The sequence below is a fragment of the Durio zibethinus genome, chromosome 12 (assembly GCF_047325235.1).
Source record: "Durio zibethinus cultivar Kanyao isolate XHJ-2024 chromosome 12, ASM4732523v1, whole genome shotgun sequence".
Lineage (NCBI taxonomy): Eukaryota > Viridiplantae > Streptophyta > Magnoliopsida > Malvales > Malvaceae > Durio > Durio zibethinus.
Window position 1 is genome coordinate 24,690,237 of NC_143173.1, and position 18,204 is coordinate 24,708,440.

General features: G+C 32.8%; 3 protein-coding genes and 1 non-coding gene across 7 annotated transcripts; 2 read left to right on the forward strand and 2 right to left on the reverse strand.

The window, feature by feature from the left end:
• Positions 1-298: 298 nt before the first annotated feature.
• On the reverse strand, positions 299-4,383 carry LOC111296814 (uncharacterized). Of its 2 annotated transcripts, none has more exons than XM_022891285.2 (7): positions 3,496-4,383; positions 2,847-2,982; positions 2,698-2,751; positions 2,529-2,620; positions 1,478-1,713; positions 1,140-1,310; positions 299-901 (listed from the first exon to the last, which is right to left on the reverse strand). In XM_022891285.2, the coding sequence occupies exons 1-7, from the start codon at positions 4,137-4,139 to the stop codon at positions 804-806; spliced, it is 1,431 nt and encodes a 476-aa protein (XP_022747020.2). In that variant the 5' UTR covers positions 4,140-4,383; the 3' UTR covers positions 299-803. The 2 variants fall into 2 exon arrangements, with proteins under 2 accessions (XP_022747020.2, XP_022747019.2); XM_022891284.2 differs by having other exon boundaries at positions 2,847-2,985.
• Positions 4,384-6,153: 1,770 nt separating this feature from the next.
• On the forward strand, positions 6,154-12,021 carry LOC111296061 (pyruvate kinase 1, cytosolic-like). 3 transcript variants are annotated; one of them, XM_022890088.2, is made up of 16 exons: positions 6,154-6,450; positions 6,546-6,642; positions 6,738-6,835; positions 7,205-7,360; positions 7,682-7,759; positions 7,930-8,061; positions 8,180-8,260; positions 8,334-8,405; positions 8,493-8,582; positions 8,902-9,046; positions 9,322-9,410; positions 10,172-10,267; positions 10,443-10,510; positions 10,749-10,848; positions 11,536-11,595; positions 11,711-12,021. In XM_022890088.2, the coding sequence occupies exons 1-16, from the start codon at positions 6,382-6,384 to the stop codon at positions 11,861-11,863; spliced, it is 1,584 nt and encodes a 527-aa protein (XP_022745823.2). In that variant the 5' UTR covers positions 6,154-6,381; the 3' UTR covers positions 11,864-12,021. The 3 variants fall into 3 exon arrangements, with proteins under 3 accessions (XP_022745823.2, XP_022745824.2, XP_022745825.2); XM_022890089.2 differs by lacking the exon at positions 10,172-10,267; XM_022890090.2 differs by lacking the exon at positions 7,205-7,360.
• Positions 12,022-12,243: 222 nt separating this feature from the next.
• TRNAR-UCU (transfer RNA arginine (anticodon UCU)) lies at positions 12,244-12,316 on the forward strand. The gene has a single exon. It is a non-coding gene; the product is annotated as a tRNA-Arg (tRNA).
• Positions 12,317-14,622: 2,306 nt separating this feature from the next.
• On the reverse strand, positions 14,623-16,515 carry LOC111296642 (uncharacterized). The gene has a single exon (XM_022891040.2). It carries the CDS (start codon positions 16,213-16,215, stop codon positions 14,746-14,748), a length of 1,470 nt encoding a protein of 489 aa, XP_022746775.2. The 5' UTR covers positions 16,216-16,515; the 3' UTR covers positions 14,623-14,745.
• Positions 16,516-18,204: the final 1,689 nt, after the last annotated feature.

The following is an 18,204-nucleotide window of genomic DNA, read 5'->3' on the forward strand; positions in this document are numbered from 1 at the left end:
ATTCTACCATTTGGAACTTCTTGATAAGAACACAAGCGCCATCAATGGTTTTATTCCCTTCTGTTGGTTTATTGATACCATCCTGTCAGCACGTAAGAACCATTGCAAAGGATATCTAATGTCATTTGCACATGGTTTAGAATAGAGAAAATGGAAGTATTGCAGAATAAGAAATCACCATGCCTTGTTTATACATAAATGCTTTAAAAATACAGTTCAGAGAGACGTTTTTATGGCATCAGTTCACCCTATTACTTATCGCAAACTCAGAATAAATAATTGTAGAAATTGTAAGCAATTAGAGAAATGCATCTTTAAATTTGCAAATAATAAAATTTCTGATACATGTTGCCAATAATAAGTTTCAGCTAGTGACAACATCCTATTTCTAATTCTGATCTAAGAGTATTATCAGTGAACTACAAATCTTACAGCATCACTTGTATTCTTGTAAATCGGTAATGGTACATTGTGACAACCATCTCCCACAGCTGATGTTTCAATAAATTGATACTATTTCTAATAGATTTAAATACAATAGATATTGGCACCAAACAAAATATAGATTTTGAATGAAGCAATTAGCTATGAGAATAATCAGTTATTTGCATTGCAGGTTAACACCTGGTCTCCTGGTGTTACGGCAGCAGCATCTTCAAGTCAAGAATCCAAACAAGCCTCAGTTGTAGAAACACAGCAGCCGAATTTACAGGAACACTTGTTGTTACTGGAGTATATTAACAATATCTGACTTATGTCCATAGTCACAACAACTAGAAATGCATCTGATAAGGGTTTCTAGATCAGCTTGTCCTTCCATTTTGATCAATCAACGTACCAACTTGGTCCCCACATAATGCTTTTGAGATGTTTCCAGGCTGAAGAAGATTAAAGACCACAACTGTACCAAAGTAAATTGATTTAATTTGTATGGGATCAATCATCTGGTAATTAACATCAAAATGTAATCTGGGATATAAAAATTCTATTGGCAGCTATCCATAAAATTCAAAACATGGAAGGCAAACATGAAGCACGATATTAAATCAGTTGGACCAGCAATTTTAGGAACTGTCAGAACTAATCCTCAGTAACTTTAATCTTTGTCAAATATAAGTCAAGGCAACAAGAAGACCAACCAGGAATGCCATTCTCTTCACAGAAGGTCAATGCCATCATGTCCATGGCTGTCGCACCACTAGAGACGAACTCTCTAAAGGAGATGTGCTCAAATGTAGCATTATTATATTGGGAGTGGCAGTCATGAACACCATCAACATTCACACCTTTAAGAACTGCTGCTGCATGAACTGAAGAGAAAGCAGACATGTCAAATGTAGAGAACCAAAAAAAAAAAAAAAGAAGAAAGTGTCTGAATATGCATTTGCTCTGTGTCAGATGGAAGGGGGACAGAAAGAGAGTGTCATATAGTATAAGAGATTGAATTGTAAAAAAATGGGAAGAGACAGAGCCATACTTTCTGAAGCTCGAAGCGCTGCAGCTGTGTCAGAAGAAAAGAGTGGATTTCCAATGCCAGCGCCAATGCCACCAAATATTACAACTCTACCCTTTTCAAGATGACGTATGGCTCGTTGCCGACTGTATGGTTCTGCAACCTCTTGCACTGAAAATGCAGTTTGCACACGGGTCTGAACACCCATTTTCTCCAGTGATGATTGCAGTAGTATGGAATTCATCACAGACGCCATCATGCTGCAGTAAATTGCAGGGTCATGGATTTGATTAGTTTCATAACAAGACATGAACATCTAAACGTAGTGTATAAACATATTTATTTGGCAGCATCACAATCACCATAGTGCACTTGAAGGAACTAATTCCACTACAGATTCATCTAGAAGATATTCATGGGGTAATTTTCTTCAGATAGAAAAACAACATTTTTTTATATCAATCTTTGTGACTGTTGATTGTTCAATCCTCCTTGTACCGGTTGGATCTCCCTTTTCCAACACCGTATCCATGCCATCCTTTTAGCATCAGACACAACTCTGTACCCCTCAAGATAGCTGCCTAAAAAGGATTAGCAAATAACACTATGCTGGAAACCCAATCATAACTATCTACTACACATTTAACATCCATAAAAAGAATAATATGATGTTGCCATTGTCAGCCCATGAAGATTGAAAGTTCAGAAATAACAAATAGATTCATTAAGATCCTTTCTTGTGACCCACTCCATCATTATATTCTGTTTATTGGATATACCAAGCAACAGCTTCCGAGCATCAAGGCATACATATTGCATATACCACCCAATTAAATTCATTTCCAGAAACAACCAAAAAGTATCAGTGTATAGTCATACCCCGAGACCTACAAAACTATCAGAGTAGTGTCAATTTACAATATAATGGCAGCTATATGTCAGCAAGCTTTGTCTTACAAGCGTCACAATAGGCTTAAGAAATACTCTCTTTTTTATTTTTTCAAAATTAAACCAAAGTTGGTATGCAGATCAAAAAGAGTATCCTCCATTGTGAGTTAAGCAATGACCACATTACCCAATTTGATATGCAGTACTTCTATCTAAACCAGTTGCTGCAACCCATGTGTCTCCGCAAAAGAAATTGCGCCCTCCAACAACTATTGCTACCTGGAATCACCAAAATATGGCATGCTAAAAGGATGCAAACATCCCCAATGATAAGAGATAAAAGAAGTAATGATTACCTCTACACCTAGGTTGCACGCAATTGCAACTTCCCTAGCAATCAGCATTGCTACCTGATAATCAGAAAGAAACAGCTTATTAAAGAATTCAATATTTGACAGCAATATTATCCTAGTTTCTGACTATATATAAGAAACTCATGGTGAACCTTTGGGTCAATATTGTGAGGACCAGTGCAAGCAAGAGCAGCGCCACTAATTTTGAACACCACTCTGCGCCATTTAGGACTTTTGGACTTCATGCTAATTATCTGACCTACGGGGCTTGATGTAGCTAAAGCATATCTGCTGATTAAAAAAAATAAGGATATCGAATATCAGACAACCGCAATGGTATTTCCATCAATATAAAAGAACAAATACATAATTAGTCCATACATTACACACTAACATGACATTTACTAACAATCTAGGGCATCAATATTTTCATTACAAGCCGATGTCAAGAACCAGTAAAAGATAGAACTCTTCAAGTACAAAACTAGTATAACAAAACAATATGATCAACAGAGACCCGCATTTCACTGAAACAACTAGCAAATATCATTATCCAGTACTTTTAGCATCGTTTTCAATTTTGACAAATTTAAAACAAGTAAACAACTAGCAAACTCAAGAACAAAAGAGTGAAAATAAGAATGTCTTGCTCATATTTTTCCTGTTAAATTTTATGTTGAAAATGGATTCTTTTAGACTAACATATCATCCATTTAATTTATTCCCTGGTGAAAGCGACCACCACAACACAGCAACCTAAAGAATTCAAGTGCAACATTAGCAAATAATAGCAAAATATACCTTTTGGGTTGTCTAACGGCAGTTCCTGGAGAAGCGCCGCCCCTATCTTCATCAGCCACAGCCTTTCCCGGCAGTGAATTTCCAACTATCTCCTCCATTTTCTTAAACCAAGGCCAATGACTCGCCGTGATGCCGCCATCACTCATCCTATGCCTTTCAAGCTTATACCTTTTCTTCAAATTATCAACCTTGTTCTTGCACTGCTCCACACTCTTACTCTGCTTCTCGCATCGCTCGCTAACCGCCGCCGCTACCTCCTCCCAATCTCTTCCTCTCAGATGGCCTCTGTTCAGCTGCGTCAACTTCTCCATATACGCCTGCAATAAACACCCAATTGCGGCGTCGCTCCATTCTTCTCTGTCTTTTCGGTACTCCGTCGTCGATTGCTTCGGTTTCTTCAAAATGCAGTCATTTATCTCTTCTTGATCTCTTCTCTTATCGATCCGTATATCAGAAGACGTAGCGTTATTGTTGTTGTTGTTGCTGCCGAAATCGGGGTCGCGGAAGGCGGAATCAGAGTCATCGTCAGCGTCGTGATTGTCAGGTGGAGGCGCGTGAATCTGCGCGTAAGTAGGGTGGTGGTGGGTAGGGTTAGTTTGGTGGTCGTCGAGGAGAGAGAAATCGTCGTCAACGGAAGAGGCCATAGGGGGACGTTAGGGTTAGGGTTGGTGGAAAGGTGAACGGAAGACGTTAGGGGAGGCTGGAGAGCCGTCGATGAGAGAGCGGGAGGGCGGATTGACGGAACATGATGGCCGTGACGGATAGAGACGGTTCCGTTAAGTATTGAAGGATAGTAGGAAGGGAGTTGGCACGTGGGTAGGACCCGTGTGGGTGATTGTCGGCGTACGGCAGCATCTTTGGTTTTGCATATGTTTGTGTTGGAAGGCCGTTGTTAAGTTTGGTTAGAATAGTTATATCGTATGGTATAAAATATTAATATTTTTATATTTATATTATATTTTATATAAAAATTATGTGTTATAATTTATATTGATATAAAAAAATATATCTTTTCAATTTTATTAAATTTATATAATTATATATAAAATTTTAAATTATATCATTTTTTATGTCTTTTATTTATATTATATTTCATATTTTAAATTATTAAGTTTAAGATTAGTGATGACAAAGATTAAGTCGATGTGTTTTTTTTATTGATTTTATTTAATTTTATAAAATAAATATTTATTTTTTATTTGATTTAATATTAAAATATTATTTTTTATGTTTGTTTTAATCTATGTAAGTATAAAATCATAATCAACATGATTCAAAATTAATTTAATAATTTTAATTTAATATAATATTTAATATTGAGTCAAGTTAGGTTTATTTAAAATTTAACTTTGACCTTAATTTTTTTTTTTTTAAACTCTATTAGATCTTAAACCTGATTTTAAAAAAATATCAATCTTATAGAGTTGAGTTGGATTAAAATTCAATGAATTCAAATATATTTATCAATCTTAAGTTAGATTTGATTTAATAAAATTAGACTCAAGATGGGTTTTTTTGTGGGACTTTCATTTCGAAATAAAATCAATATTAAATTTAATAATTCGTATATTCATATCATATAAAATATTAAAATTTTTTTATTTATATTATATTTTATATAAAAATTACACGTTATAATTAATATTAATATAAAAATATAAAATATAAAATATATATTTTTAATTTTATTAAATTTATATATAATTATTGATAAATTTTTAACTAAATCACTTTTATATTTTATTTTAATATTATATTTATATCATATTATTATATTATATTTTAAAATATCAAATCTAACTAGGATTATAGATAAAAGACTGAAGGCGCTTAATACACTTATCATGTATTCCAATATTTTATTTAACATGATCGACACGCTCACAAAAGGAGTCATACAACATACATGGACAATAAATTTATTGTTTTAATGAAAGACAAAATATATCACTTGTTAAAATCATAACACTTATATAATTAATAAATCTATGCATATGATACTTCACTCTACAAGTGGAACTTTTTTTTTTTTTTGTTTTTTTAAGACAAATGGAACATTTCTTGTCCAGAATTTTTGTCATGGGCATTGACTTTGTCATCTACCAGTTAAAAAAAAAAAAACTTGTTTGTTGCCATGGAAATTCATGGGATTTGAGTTGATTTGATCATTCTAAAATTCGAGTTTGGGCCTAAACAACCTAATGAGCCCATCTCTAGATTCACAACTAAAAAACGTGCCCAACCAAACACCTCCCAACATCCACGCCCGTACAAAAAAGTAATACAGGACAGCACATAGAATTTGACCATTGGATGCTGCAGTTTCAGTTTCAGTTTAATTCTCCAAACATTTCCCTGATGGGATCCAACTGTCCACTTTTGGTCGTGTTCCAGAACGTCTGCAACTCATCCCTGTTCCTTGCGAAAATCAGTATCCCCTACTGGCCCAAAAGCACGTGCCTGTATTCTCTACGAAACTCCTTCCCAGCTACCCCGGTCTCCAAATGCCACTTCTCACTCCATCCACCCAATCAAAACCATTCGTTTCAACACGCGCTACGTGTTCGATTGGCAACGTGACATCGAGCTATCTCCTTCGCCAAGAAACTGTACGATAATATCACGTGTAATAAGAAAATGAAGGAAATAAAAATCGCCGAAGGAAAAAGCCATCTGATTTTGGTGAAACCAGGTTTACTGTGCTCCGGTCAATAGAAAGGATAAGTCAATCAGAAGAAAAGTATATTCTTTTTATTCTAAGGTTTTTACAAAGGCAAAATTGTTTTTCTTCGTTTTTTAACGCCAGGGTTCTTGATCAAAAGATTCTCTATCAAGAAAAAAAGAAGGGCAATCGATTTTTTGTTTTTGTCTTAATCGGCAAAAAAAATGCAATCCAGTCATCTGCTTCTGGAAGAGCCAATCAGGATGGCTTCAATCCTGGAGCCATCGAAGGCTGTAAGTTTCACTTTCATTTTTTCAAATCAATCTGTTTGAGTTTTTATTTTTGCGGGAAGCTGATTGGAATCTGATTCGTTTGTCGTCTTTTTCAGAGTTTTTTTCCAGCAATGACAAAGATAGTGGGAACTTTAGGTCCGAAGTCTCGATCCGTGGAGGTTATTTCTGGTTGCCTTAAAGCTGGAATGTCCGGTACGGTATTTTCTGTCTCACTCTTTATTTATTTTTTTTAATTATTACTGTCATTGGAAATAAGTTTTTCTTTTTTTTTTTTTTTGGTTTGGCAGTGGCTAGGTTCGATTTCTCATGGCGTGACCCGGAGTATCATCAAGAAACCTTAGAAAATTTGAAGACAGCCGTTAAGACTACTAAGAAGCTTTGTGCGGTATGTTCTTTGTATTTTGGTTTATTTTTGTTAGTTATATGTACTTTTTGTTTGCTTACTGTTTGTTTGTTTCTTAGGAAAATTGTCTGTCTTAATGTAAACTTTGTGTTCAGCTCAAAAGAAAATGCTTTGCCATGTTTCTCTTTTTTATAAAATGGTTTTTGACGTTATTTTAGGACTTTTTTTGTGTGAATTTTGAAATTTTGCGCCTTACTCCAGATGAATGGAGTTGCCTGTTCCTGAATTTGGATTATGGCAAACAATGGGTAGTTTCCTTGTTACCTTAGTACAGATTGTTATTTGACTGCTTTTATGGGGATAATGGAACTAAAGAAAATGAAGTGATCTATTTGGTTTTTGGCTTTTTAGGTTATGTTGGATACAGTGGGTCCGGAGTTGCAGGTTGTTAATAAAATCGAAAAAGCCATCTCTCTACAGGAAAATGGTACCGTTATCTTGACACCAGACGAAGGACAAGAGGCCTCTTCAGAATTATTGCCCATCAATTTTGATGGATTATCAAAGGTTCAATGCCTAGTGCACTACCTTTCATTGCATTTTGTGTATCCCATGTTGTTTGCTCTGAGAAAGTATCTGCATGAGCCTTGTTTTCTTCGCCTTTGGTCTGAAGTTTAAAATATGGTGTGTTTTAGAATTTCTGATTCTATTGTGCATTCATGGCTTTATATATAGCTTTTCATTAATTAGGGGTTAGGAGGCATGTATTGGCTAGTGTAATGCTTATAGATTCTTGGTACAGTTAACTCAAAGGAATTCGTATTGCTGGTGGTTGCCCAGTTTCTTTGTGCAATCTTTCTGACAAACCATGCAATCTGGTTTTTGCAGGCAGTGAAGAAGGGAGACACTATTTTTATTGGTCAGTACCTGTTTACTGGGAGTGAAACCACATCTGTATGGCTGGAGGTAAGGAAAGCGGAACTAGAAATATGAAATATCTTTCTATTTGTGTTTTTGTTAAGATCTTTGCTGTTGTTTTACTACTTATTTGTTGGTTAATTGATTAAGGAACTTAACTTTACAATTAGAATTCCTATGCACCTACGATTGCCTAAACTGTGAGTGAAATTATGCAGGTTAGTGAGATACAAGGAAATGATGTGGTTTGTGTGATAAAGAACTCTGCAACATTGACTGGGTCATTGTTCACGTTGCATGCCTCTCAAATTCGTATTGAGTTGCCTACCCTTTCTGATAGAGACAAGGAGGTAAGGTTGCCCTTGATTTTTAATAAGGGAGAAGTAATCTCTCTTGTAATAAGCTCTAGCTTGTTTTCCTGATATTTTTCACAGAATCCCATTTGTGACCCAGTGATACTTACTTCAGGTTATAAGTTCTTGGGGAGTTAAAAACAAAATCGACTTCCTCTCACTATCATACACTCGACATGCGGAAGATGTTCGCCATGTAAGTATCGCTTTTGCGTATCCTTGTTTGAAGTTTCTATGGTTCTCTGATTGCTCTTTGATACTCTTTGTAGGCTCGTGAGTTCCTTTCAAAGTTGGGTGACCTCTCTCAGACACAAATTTTTGTTAAGATTGAGAACATAGAGGTGCTTTACATGTTGTATTTGCCGAGAACGATAAATATATAGGTTTCGATTACATATGCTATGACATTAATGTTTTTCATTCTTCAGGGATTAAACCATTTTGATGAGATCCTCCAGGAAGCAGATGGTATCATTCTTTCCCGTGGAAATTTGGGCATTGATCTCCCTCCTGAGAAGGTCGGTTTCGTAACTTGAACCAGCAGTCATTTGAGGGTCTTAAGGTTCTTATTATAAAATATGCAAGTCGTCTATATAAGTACTAGAGATCCAATTTGCAGAGGGCTGTGAATATGATGCATTTCTGCAAAATGTTTCTTGTTGAATGGATCGTGCAGTCTGTTCCATCATGTATAGCTTTACTTCATAAATGCTTATTAGCAACCTTGGATTGTTGGTCCTAGTTTTAAATGTATAATTTAGTTTGATATGTGGATATGGTGCCTCTTGTTGCCATTTTTTAGAGCTTGCCACTAATTGACTGTTCTTTTCCTTGCAGGTGTTCTTATTTCAAAAGGCTGCTCTGTACAAGTGTAACATGGCTGGAAAGCCTGCGGTGGTCACTCGTGTTGTGGACAGTATGACTGACAACTTGAGGCCAACTCGTGCTGAGGCAACTGATGTTGCCAATGCTGTTCTTGATGGTATATTACTATGCTTTATTTTGGACATTTGCTGCTTTGGACTTTGTTCGTTGATATATCTTTCAAATTGTTTATGATCGCATGCTATATGTGATGAGATTGAACTAATGTATGAAAATTCTTATATTTTGTTCGTTGGAGCTGGGAACTGACAAACTGTTTCTGACAAGGACATATCTTTTTCTATTATTTAATGGTTATTATCCCTTACCTCATATCACCACAATACAGGACTTAAACCTTGTTTTTAATTTCCCATTTTCTGATGGCCGCAGGAAGTGATGCTATTCTTCTTGGTGCTGAGACCCTGCGTGGATTATACCCTGTTGAAACCATTTCTATTGTTGGCAAAATTTGTGCAGAGGTAAATTCTCTCTTATGTCTCGTAAATGTGCATAGTTGAATCTTTTGACGTATGCAGGTTCAACTGTCCTGAAACATTCTAGGTTTAGTATAGTTTTAACTGACAACTCACAGGACTCTCTAATGTAGACAGTGTTTTTAACTTATTGCTGCTTGGTTGGGGCCTGGGCATCCATCTTTCAGTGGATCGTAAGGGGGTAAAAAAATAATTCTCTTGTTCTGTTTGTCCTGGAAAGGCTATGTCCCTGTGGATTAATGAAGTATCCTTTGCAGGGATGAGAGTCATATTCATACTTGTTTCTCCAGTCAACTTATTGTCTTAGGCTATGGTTTTACTTGCTTTTTCAACTAAGGAAACCCAAAATGACATAACCCTTTTAAAACTTGTTTTTCTTCTGGTTTTTCATTGGTGATGAACCCTCCTGTAGAAATTTGACTTTCTATCTTAGTAGCCATAAACCTAAGCATCTATGCTTATGCTAGAATGCATAATTCATGCATCAACTTTTGTTTGGAATTCGGACGCTTGATGTTTGTTGTTGCATATTGCATAATTCATGCATCAATACTCTTTATATTTGTTGTTTGCATGTGGCATCAACTTTTGGTTTGGAATTCAGACACTTTAACTTGCCATGCATGTCAATGAGATTGTTCATTTTATGTTCTGGATATGTTAAAGTAAAAAATTATGAATTTTTCTGTTCCATTTTCTTAGCATTTTCAATCCCAGTTTTTTCATTTTTATTATAAATTTCATAGGCAGAGAAGGTATTCAACCAGGATCTATATTTCAAGAAGACTGTCAAATATGTTGGAGAGCCAATGACCCACTTGGAATCCATTGCTTCCTCTGCGGTGTTTATTCTTCCCAATACTCTGCCCTTCTGTTTCATGTTTTTATCATTTTATCAAAGTGGCTTTTAGCAACTTTGGTTATAGCTAAAACTGAGCATGTACCTGCAAACGAGTCCCTGATAGGCTGAATATGTATCTGCAAATGAGTCTTTGATAGGCTGAATTTCCTGTTTAGGTACGAGCAGCAATTAAGGTGAAGGCATCAGTTATTATATGCTTCACATCCTCAGGGAGAGCTGCCAGGTATACCGCTGCTTTATGATCAATTTTAATTATATGTGAGCTGTTCTTTTCTTTTCTCTTCTCACCCCCAAGATTTACTTTCTTTTCCAGTTTTTTTTTTTTTTTTGGGGGGGGGGGGTGTTACCGTGTTATTAATGGAAACTTGTCAAAAGTGTATTAATTTCATTACTGACATTCGACATTATGTAGTCCTTGATTCATTTATGGGTTTTCTGAATGTATTCCATGTATATACCAGATTGATTGCAAAGTACAGGCCAACAATGCCAGTTCTCTCAGTTGTTATCCCCCGGCTTAAGACAAATCAATTGAAGTGGAGCTTTAGTGGGGCCTTTGAGGTATGCCATTTGTCCTGAATCCTGGATGTCTGAGTAATTGCTTAAAAGTTTCTGTTGTTGGTTTTATAGTCTTTGTTATAGTCCATGTCAACATGTCCCAAAAGTGTGAAAACACTCCTTAATTGTGTTAGTGTTAGTAAAATGCTAAATGGTTCCCTTGTTCTAGTTCAAATGGTTATATAGAAATTTTGTAACTTTCTTTTCTGTAAAAATTTCTTGAATTAGGAAATGATACTGTGTCATCTCGTCTTTTAAGCTCTTTGATGTGTTGATGTGGTAGAACTTGCTGGATGATGGAATGCCATCTTGAGTTTTGTTTTCACTCGAATTTATGTCTTGGTGATTGACTCCACTGACATGGAAAAAGCTTCCTCTCTTTCTAATGCAATTTAATTTTGTCATCACTTTCAGAAGATTTGTTCTGTTTTATTAAGCTTGGTTTTACCGTTAAACCATTCATAACAGCTCTCAGTTTTTTACACGTGGTTAATAATGCCTTGCACTATCATCTAAAAGAAGAATTTGTGGTATAATTCTGTTGCAGAAGTCGGAATATTTCTATTCTCAACTTTAATTTATATTGCTAGTTAATTTGTAGAAGTCGATAGTATGTTGATGGAATGTTTATCTCAGCTTATACACGTGTTGATCCTAATGGAACTATTTTAATTTTTGCGAATCCTTCAGGCTAGACAATCTCTCATTGTCAGAGGTCTTTTCCCTATGCTTGCTGATCCCCGACATCCTGTAAGTACAGCTCTATGTTCATTGTAACTCTGTTCTTCAGGTCTGAAAGAAACTTCAATGTTTGTACCTTTAGATTTTACTATCATATCTTACGTTGTTCTGCTTCATTTTGCAGGCAGAGTCTACAAATGCAACAAATGAGTCAGTTTTGAAGGTTGCACTTGACCATGGGAAGGCTTCAGGAGTTGTAAAGTCACAAGATCGAGTTGTCGTTTGCCAGAAGGTAGGGGATGCTTCTGTCGTGAAGATTATAGAGCTCGAAGATTAAACTAAATCATTTTTGTCACTCTCTCCTGTGGGATTTTTGCGTTCTGATTTTTTAATGCGGTGAATGACTTTATTGGTGGCACCTGCGAGGCCTTGTTCTCCAGGTTTTGGTGAACGCATGGATTTGAAATGTATTAAGAATATACACGCTTTTAACAATCTTTTTCCAGCTTATCCGAAATGAATGCATGGAAAATATGGCCATGATCCCCATTTTTCAATTCATGTGAAGGTGAAGCACATCTTAATGGATTTGAAAAAAAAAATTGTCTTGATTTAGCAAATAAACATGGTGGATCGGTCGAGGCACGGTAAAATGCTATACACGCTTGGGTTGACTATTTTATAAATAAAATGAAAAGAAATAAAATCTGAACAAAAGCGCCTGTGGCCTAATGGATAAGGCGTTTGACTTCTAATCAAACGATTGTGGGTTCGAGTCCCATCAGGCGTGTTTTTCTCTTGCTATTTTATTATACATTATTGGATTTTTTTTCTCTTGCTATTTCTTCCTGGATTTTTTGCAAGACTTTCTCTTGTTATTTGTTATACATTATTGGATTACTTTTCTCTTGCTATGTCTTCCTGGATTTTCTGCAAGACAATATTGGATACAATTTTTTATCCCCACCATGTTTCTTTATTTTTTTCTATGTTCTCTCTTCATTAATTTTCCAAGATTTAACATATACTATTCTTTTTTTTTTCTAATTCATTTATTTCTCGATTTCCGGAGTTTTTAGACACCAAATATTCCTTGTCCTTCTGGATTTTCCGGGATTGGACACTAATGGGATTTTTTGTTTTTTCTTCTTGTTTGTTTGCTGGAAACTGACTACGCTTCTGATTGGATTTTAAAGGAATTTTCGTCCTTGTTATAAGAAACTTTTAGTATGTTTTCCAGGGAGTTTTACAGTTTTACCACTGCTATATAAGTTTTTAACACATACGCATTTTGTTCACAAAATTTTAAATTTTTTAAAAAATAATTAAAAAAATGATATTAAAGAAAAATCTGTAAACTTTAGATTTTATTGATTTAAAAAATATAAAACTTTTTGTATTTGGTTTATAAAAATATAAAATTTATTAATAAAATAATTTATATTTAATGTACTATTAATATATAAATTTTATTGAATAATTTTATTTAATTAATAAAGTGAATCAGATCATGAGAATTCATTAATATGTAAATTTTTTAAAAAATAATTTTTTATATATATTTTAAAGATTGATATTTACTTATTAATAAAATAATATCATATGATTTATTAACTGTATATAAAATTTATAAATTAAAAATACATTAAATATAAACTCTTAATAAAATTTTTTATTATATTATTTTTAATAATTCTTGAATAACATGTGATATTTATAATATTAATATGTAAATAATATATAATATGTAAATAACACATTATTTTTATTAAAATTAAATAATTTTAAAAATTAAATTTTTTATATTTTCATCAAATCTAATATATATATTATTCTTATTACTATTATAATGTTATCGTCCATACACAAAAAAAAAACACGTAGATCACTTTCACGATAAAGTTGATGTGGCGTTGGAAGGGATGGTAAACTTACCTTACTGGGATCTGAAACAAATTTTTTGTGTAATAATATTAAATAAATATATTTTAAATTTATATATAATAATATTAAATATTTTTTATTTTTTTATTTTTATCAAAAATTATGTTTTTATATAAAAAAATCATCTTTTCAACAAAAATTATGTTTTTATTTTTAAAATATTTTTATTGAATTTTGAAAAATATAATTTTTATATTTTTAACAAAAATTACATTTTTATTTTTAAAATGTTTTTTCAACAAAAATTATATTTTTATCTTATTTAATTTTGAAAACTATATATTTTTTCTTATTTTTAATAAAAACTACGTTTTTTTATATAAAAAATATTGTCTTTATTAAATTTTAAAAAATATAATTTTCATGTTTTCAACAATGATTGTACTTTTATCTTAAACATATCTTTTTTTCAATAAAAATTAGGATTTTTATCTTAAAAATATCATTTCTATTGGATTTTAGGAATTTGTTTTTCATATTTATAACAAAAAGTGTGTTTTATATTCAAAATATCATTTTTTCAACAAAAATTATATTTTTTTATCTTAAAAACGACATCTTTATTAAATTCTCAAAAATAAATTTTTTCATATTTTTAACAAAAATTGTACTTTTTATTTTAAAAGCCTCATTTTTTTAAATTATGAAAAATATTTTTTTTATCTTTTCAGCAAATATTGTGTTTTTAATTATAATTTTTGTGAAGATTCATTAGTACTATGTTAAAAAAATAATTTTCATTTAAAATATATTAAACAAAATTTATATTCATAATATTATATAAAAAATTATTATATTGTTAAGGTCAATTACTTTGAAAAAAAATTCATTTTCCTTCTGAAATCTAAAAAAATTTCTTAAAAAATTAAAATTTTTTTTATTTCCTTACTTTCCTACTTCTTAACATTGTTAAAAATCTTTGAAAAATACAATAATTATATTCTCATAAAAAATCAAATTATAAAAAATAAAATTTCAAAAAGAAAAATTACGAGGTTTCTTAGGATTCCAGACAATTATTACATTTGTTTTGACACTGAAACCACAAAAAAAAAAAAAAAAGTTTATTTTTCCTATGCACATCGTCAACTTCTTTGGAACGAGTATTCATTATTTGGTAGTAAGCCAAAACCTTATTCACGATGCATACAAGATTGAAAAAGCGATATTTCGTGAACGAAATACGAAAGAACAAAAGCACAACAACCATTCATATAAAAGTATCTATCTGATCTAAAACTCTATCGAATGTGATCCCTATCATAAGTTACATTTTCATCCAGTGATGCTAGATGGGTCTCCCCTCTTGTTTGAAGAATGCTGCTGGGGCTGATTATGGTGCAGAAGCTCAACCAACTCCAACTCCTTCCGCCTAACAAGCAACACCATTCTCTCGTTTTCGAGCCGCCTTCGTTCATTCTCAAGCTTTGCTCTTTCCATTTCCCTTTCTTTTTTGCCACTGAATTTCATCCACTTGAGCCTTTGCTTCTCAAGCTCGAATGCTTGGTGTTGGTAACTGACTTGTTGCTCCTCCAATTGCATTAGCCTCATCTTCATCCAATGTTTCTTCTCGCAAGCACTCTTTGAACCGTCTTGTATCACATTCATAACTTCACAGCTCAATTGTTGTATCAATGGTGATAACGACATTGCAAATGGTACCTTTCTTGGCCTTTTATGTGAAGACTTTTCATCATTATCTTCATCATCTTCCTGAGCATGTCCACTTTGGCCTCTTGAGTAACCATCCATTGCCTCTTCATCATCATCATCATCCTCATCCTCCTCATCATCATCAGAGTCATCATCTTCATCATCATCCTCTTCTTCACTGCCTACTTTAGCCAATTTCATAGCCTCGGCCTCGATTCTACCCAAATTGCCAGAAATTTGAGCATTATCTGATGAATGGAGGCATCGTTGTTGTTGAGCTTGATGGTGCTGAATCTGGGATGGCTCAATGGCCACCTCTGGTGAATGATTAGCACCACTGGCCCCAGCAGTTGCACCATGGCCACAACTATTATGATAAGCACACATTTCCCTGAAAAACAAGTGCTTAGAATTCAACAATTTTCTAACTTCTTCCTTCATTTTCGGGGCCAAATCCATTGTATCGAGCAAGCTTTGATTCTCCACCACCCTACAAGCTGTTCCTTTACCAAGTATATCATTAACCCTCTTATACCTCTTATTCAAATCATTGAACTTGTCTTCACATTGTTGTGGTGAAACATAAAACCCTTTCTCCATCATAGCCCTCGAAACCGACTTCCATTTCCCTTTCTTTTGTAATAATCCACCAGCCTTTTTCTTGCCAGTAGGATCATTCCCTTCTGATCCAGCTTCATCACCAATATAATAAACTGCCATTATGAGTAGCTTAACCATGCTATCAGTCCATTTCATTCTTTGCCATGGAGAAAATTTTTTCTTAGCATCAGCAGCACAATCATCAGGAGGAAAACCAGGTTCATCTTCATCACTAAGAGGGGATAGTTGTTTGGTTTTGGAAGCAAAAGGGTAGCCTTGTTTAACAGATTGCTGGTGTTGTGAGTGGTCAGTTTCATGATGAGAATAAGCAATCATTTGTGGTTGATGAGGTAAATGATGTGGGTTTTGGTCACTTTGGGGGTTTTGAGGTGGTTGTTGTTGTTGTTGTTGGGGCTGTAATGACATTTCAAGGCCCAACATTCCTGAACCAATCCCAGAAAACGTCCCACCAGGCAGACCACTAGTATCCATTCAGAACAACAATAAAAACAGCTCTTACAAGAATTATTGGAGATCTCAAATACTCTGTCTAGGTAAATGTCATTGGCTACTACTTTTTCACTTTTTCTGAATCCTTAACAACAGACAACAAAACATAAATTCCTAACAGGCAATTGTACAACTGTTAGAACTAAAAAAAGAACATACCCAGTCAAGAACAGACTATCATTGAGTTGTAACAGTCACCAGGCACCTGAAAACTTCTTCTACACAAAAAAATAAAGTTGTGAGTGCCCTTTTTTAGAGTTTCAATAATGTAACAGAAAAAAGAAAGCTGAAGAGAATTAAAATGCAATAGACCGACAGATATAGAAAAGATAGGAAGAGACAAAAAAAAATAGTAAACAGAGAGCGGAGCAGCCGGTTTTAGTTTGGCAACAACGTTTAGTTTTTGGCGCTATGGCAGAAAAACTGGCCCATGGTTTTGCTTGTAACCGGCCATTTTTTATATATATAAAAAAAAAACCTTTGCAAACCCACAGGATTTTCAAAACTGGGCAGGGAATTGACTTCAATATTCCACATTATACCAATAAAATATTGCATTTTTAATCCAATTCCACAATAAATATTTTCTTTTTCATTTTTTTCTCTTCTTTAACAGAAAAAAAAAATTCTTTAATCATTCTAATTTTTTTAATTTTCAGTTACTGATTAAAAATGACATTGTGTTTGTCTATATTATTTTCAATTATTATTATTATTTTTCTCTTTTAATTAGGTGCATTTTTATGATTTAAACATTATGTAGGCAAGTGTCAAACACGGTGCTTACTAAGAGTATCTAATGATAAAAATAATATAATGTTTTTTTTTTAAGTTTTTAACAAACAATTAAAAATAATTTTGATATTTATATTAATTTTTAAATTATTTAATATATTATTTTTATTATCTCTTAATTATCTTTTATCTATAAATATAAAAATTCAAACACTTTAAAACAAGTTGATAATGCTCCTAATTTTTTTTATTATTCACTTTTACAACTTTATTTATTTTGATTTGATTATCTAAATGTAAATATAAAAAATATTTTTTTATTTTTAATTATTTTTTTATTTTTTCAAGAATATTTTGAGATCGAAGCTCACTATAAACAGTACTCATTTGATATTTTCGCAACTCATTAGAGGTGGAAAATAGAGTACGTGAAATTTTGCCCGTAATTTTAACATATATGTATATCTTTAGACCACAATCTCCGGTCCTTACTTTATGGTAACGTAGAAACAAAGTTGACCACACCCTATTTAGTGGTGCAGGATTTTCATTTCAATTAAAATATGGTCTATTAGATTTGACTTTAAAATCCTTGCCAACACAAATTTTAAAGTGCCCTGAGTTTAGTTTTTTTAACCAAGGAGTTTAGGATAAAATAATAATAATAATTATAGGTGCTGGGAGCAAATTCCTCACCCCCTCTTTAGTTTGTAATCAAAGGGGAAGGGCTGAGTGGTTAATTAAATTTTAGAGCGGTCGATTGTCTGGACATAAAATTAAAATAAATTTTAAATGTAATTAAATGATTTTTGAATAACAAACTATTTTAATATAAAATTAAATAATAAAAATATTTTTAATTATGACAACCGGTTGTCTTATAAAAGGCAATAGACTGTAATACCTAATATTATTTTTATTATTGAGTTTGTATTTGAATATTTATTTTTATTATTAATTTTAATTTTATAAATATAATATCTAATTTTATCATTAAAATATTTAATTTTACTATTTTCGTTATTTTCAATTTTATCTTATCCAAAATTTAATTTCTAGCCAAATTTATATTTTTTTAACCCTTAAATTTAATAGATTCCACAAATAAAATTAAATAATTTTTTTCTTTTTCACTTAGCTCTCTCATCTTTAGATCTGTTGAAATAAATTATTAAAAAAATATAAAACTTTTTAATTTTTTATGAGTGTAAATTAATCCCTCTCTAAAATATTTTC

Bases quoted from the DNA above. Each gene is read 5' to 3' on its own strand.
- LOC111296814 (XM_022891284.2), bottom strand. From the start codon at position 4,139: ATGGCCTCTTCCGTTGACGACGATTTCTCTCTCCTCGACGACCACCAA. The intron at 2,621-2,697 runs GTAATCATTACT...TGGTGATTCCAG, and splicing joins CGTGCAACCTAGGTGTAGAG to GTAGCAATAGTTGTTGGAGG. The intron at 902-1,139 runs GTTGGTCTTCTT...ACTTTGGTACAG, and splicing joins TGAAGAGAATGGCATTCCTG to TTGTGGTCTTTAATCTTCTT.
- LOC111296061 (XM_022890088.2), top strand. From the start codon at position 6,382: ATGCAATCCAGTCATCTGCTTCTGGAAGAGCCAATCAGGATGGCTTCA. The intron at 9,047-9,321 runs GTATATTACTAT...TGATGGCCGCAG, and splicing joins TGCCAATGCTGTTCTTGATG to GAAGTGATGCTATTCTTCTT. The intron at 10,511-10,748 runs GTATACCGCTGC...TGTATATACCAG, and splicing joins TCCTCAGGGAGAGCTGCCAG to ATTGATTGCAAAGTACAGGC.
- LOC111296642 (XM_022891040.2), bottom strand. From the start codon at position 16,215: ATGGATACTAGTGGTCTGCCTGGTGGGACGTTTTCTGGGATTGGTTCA.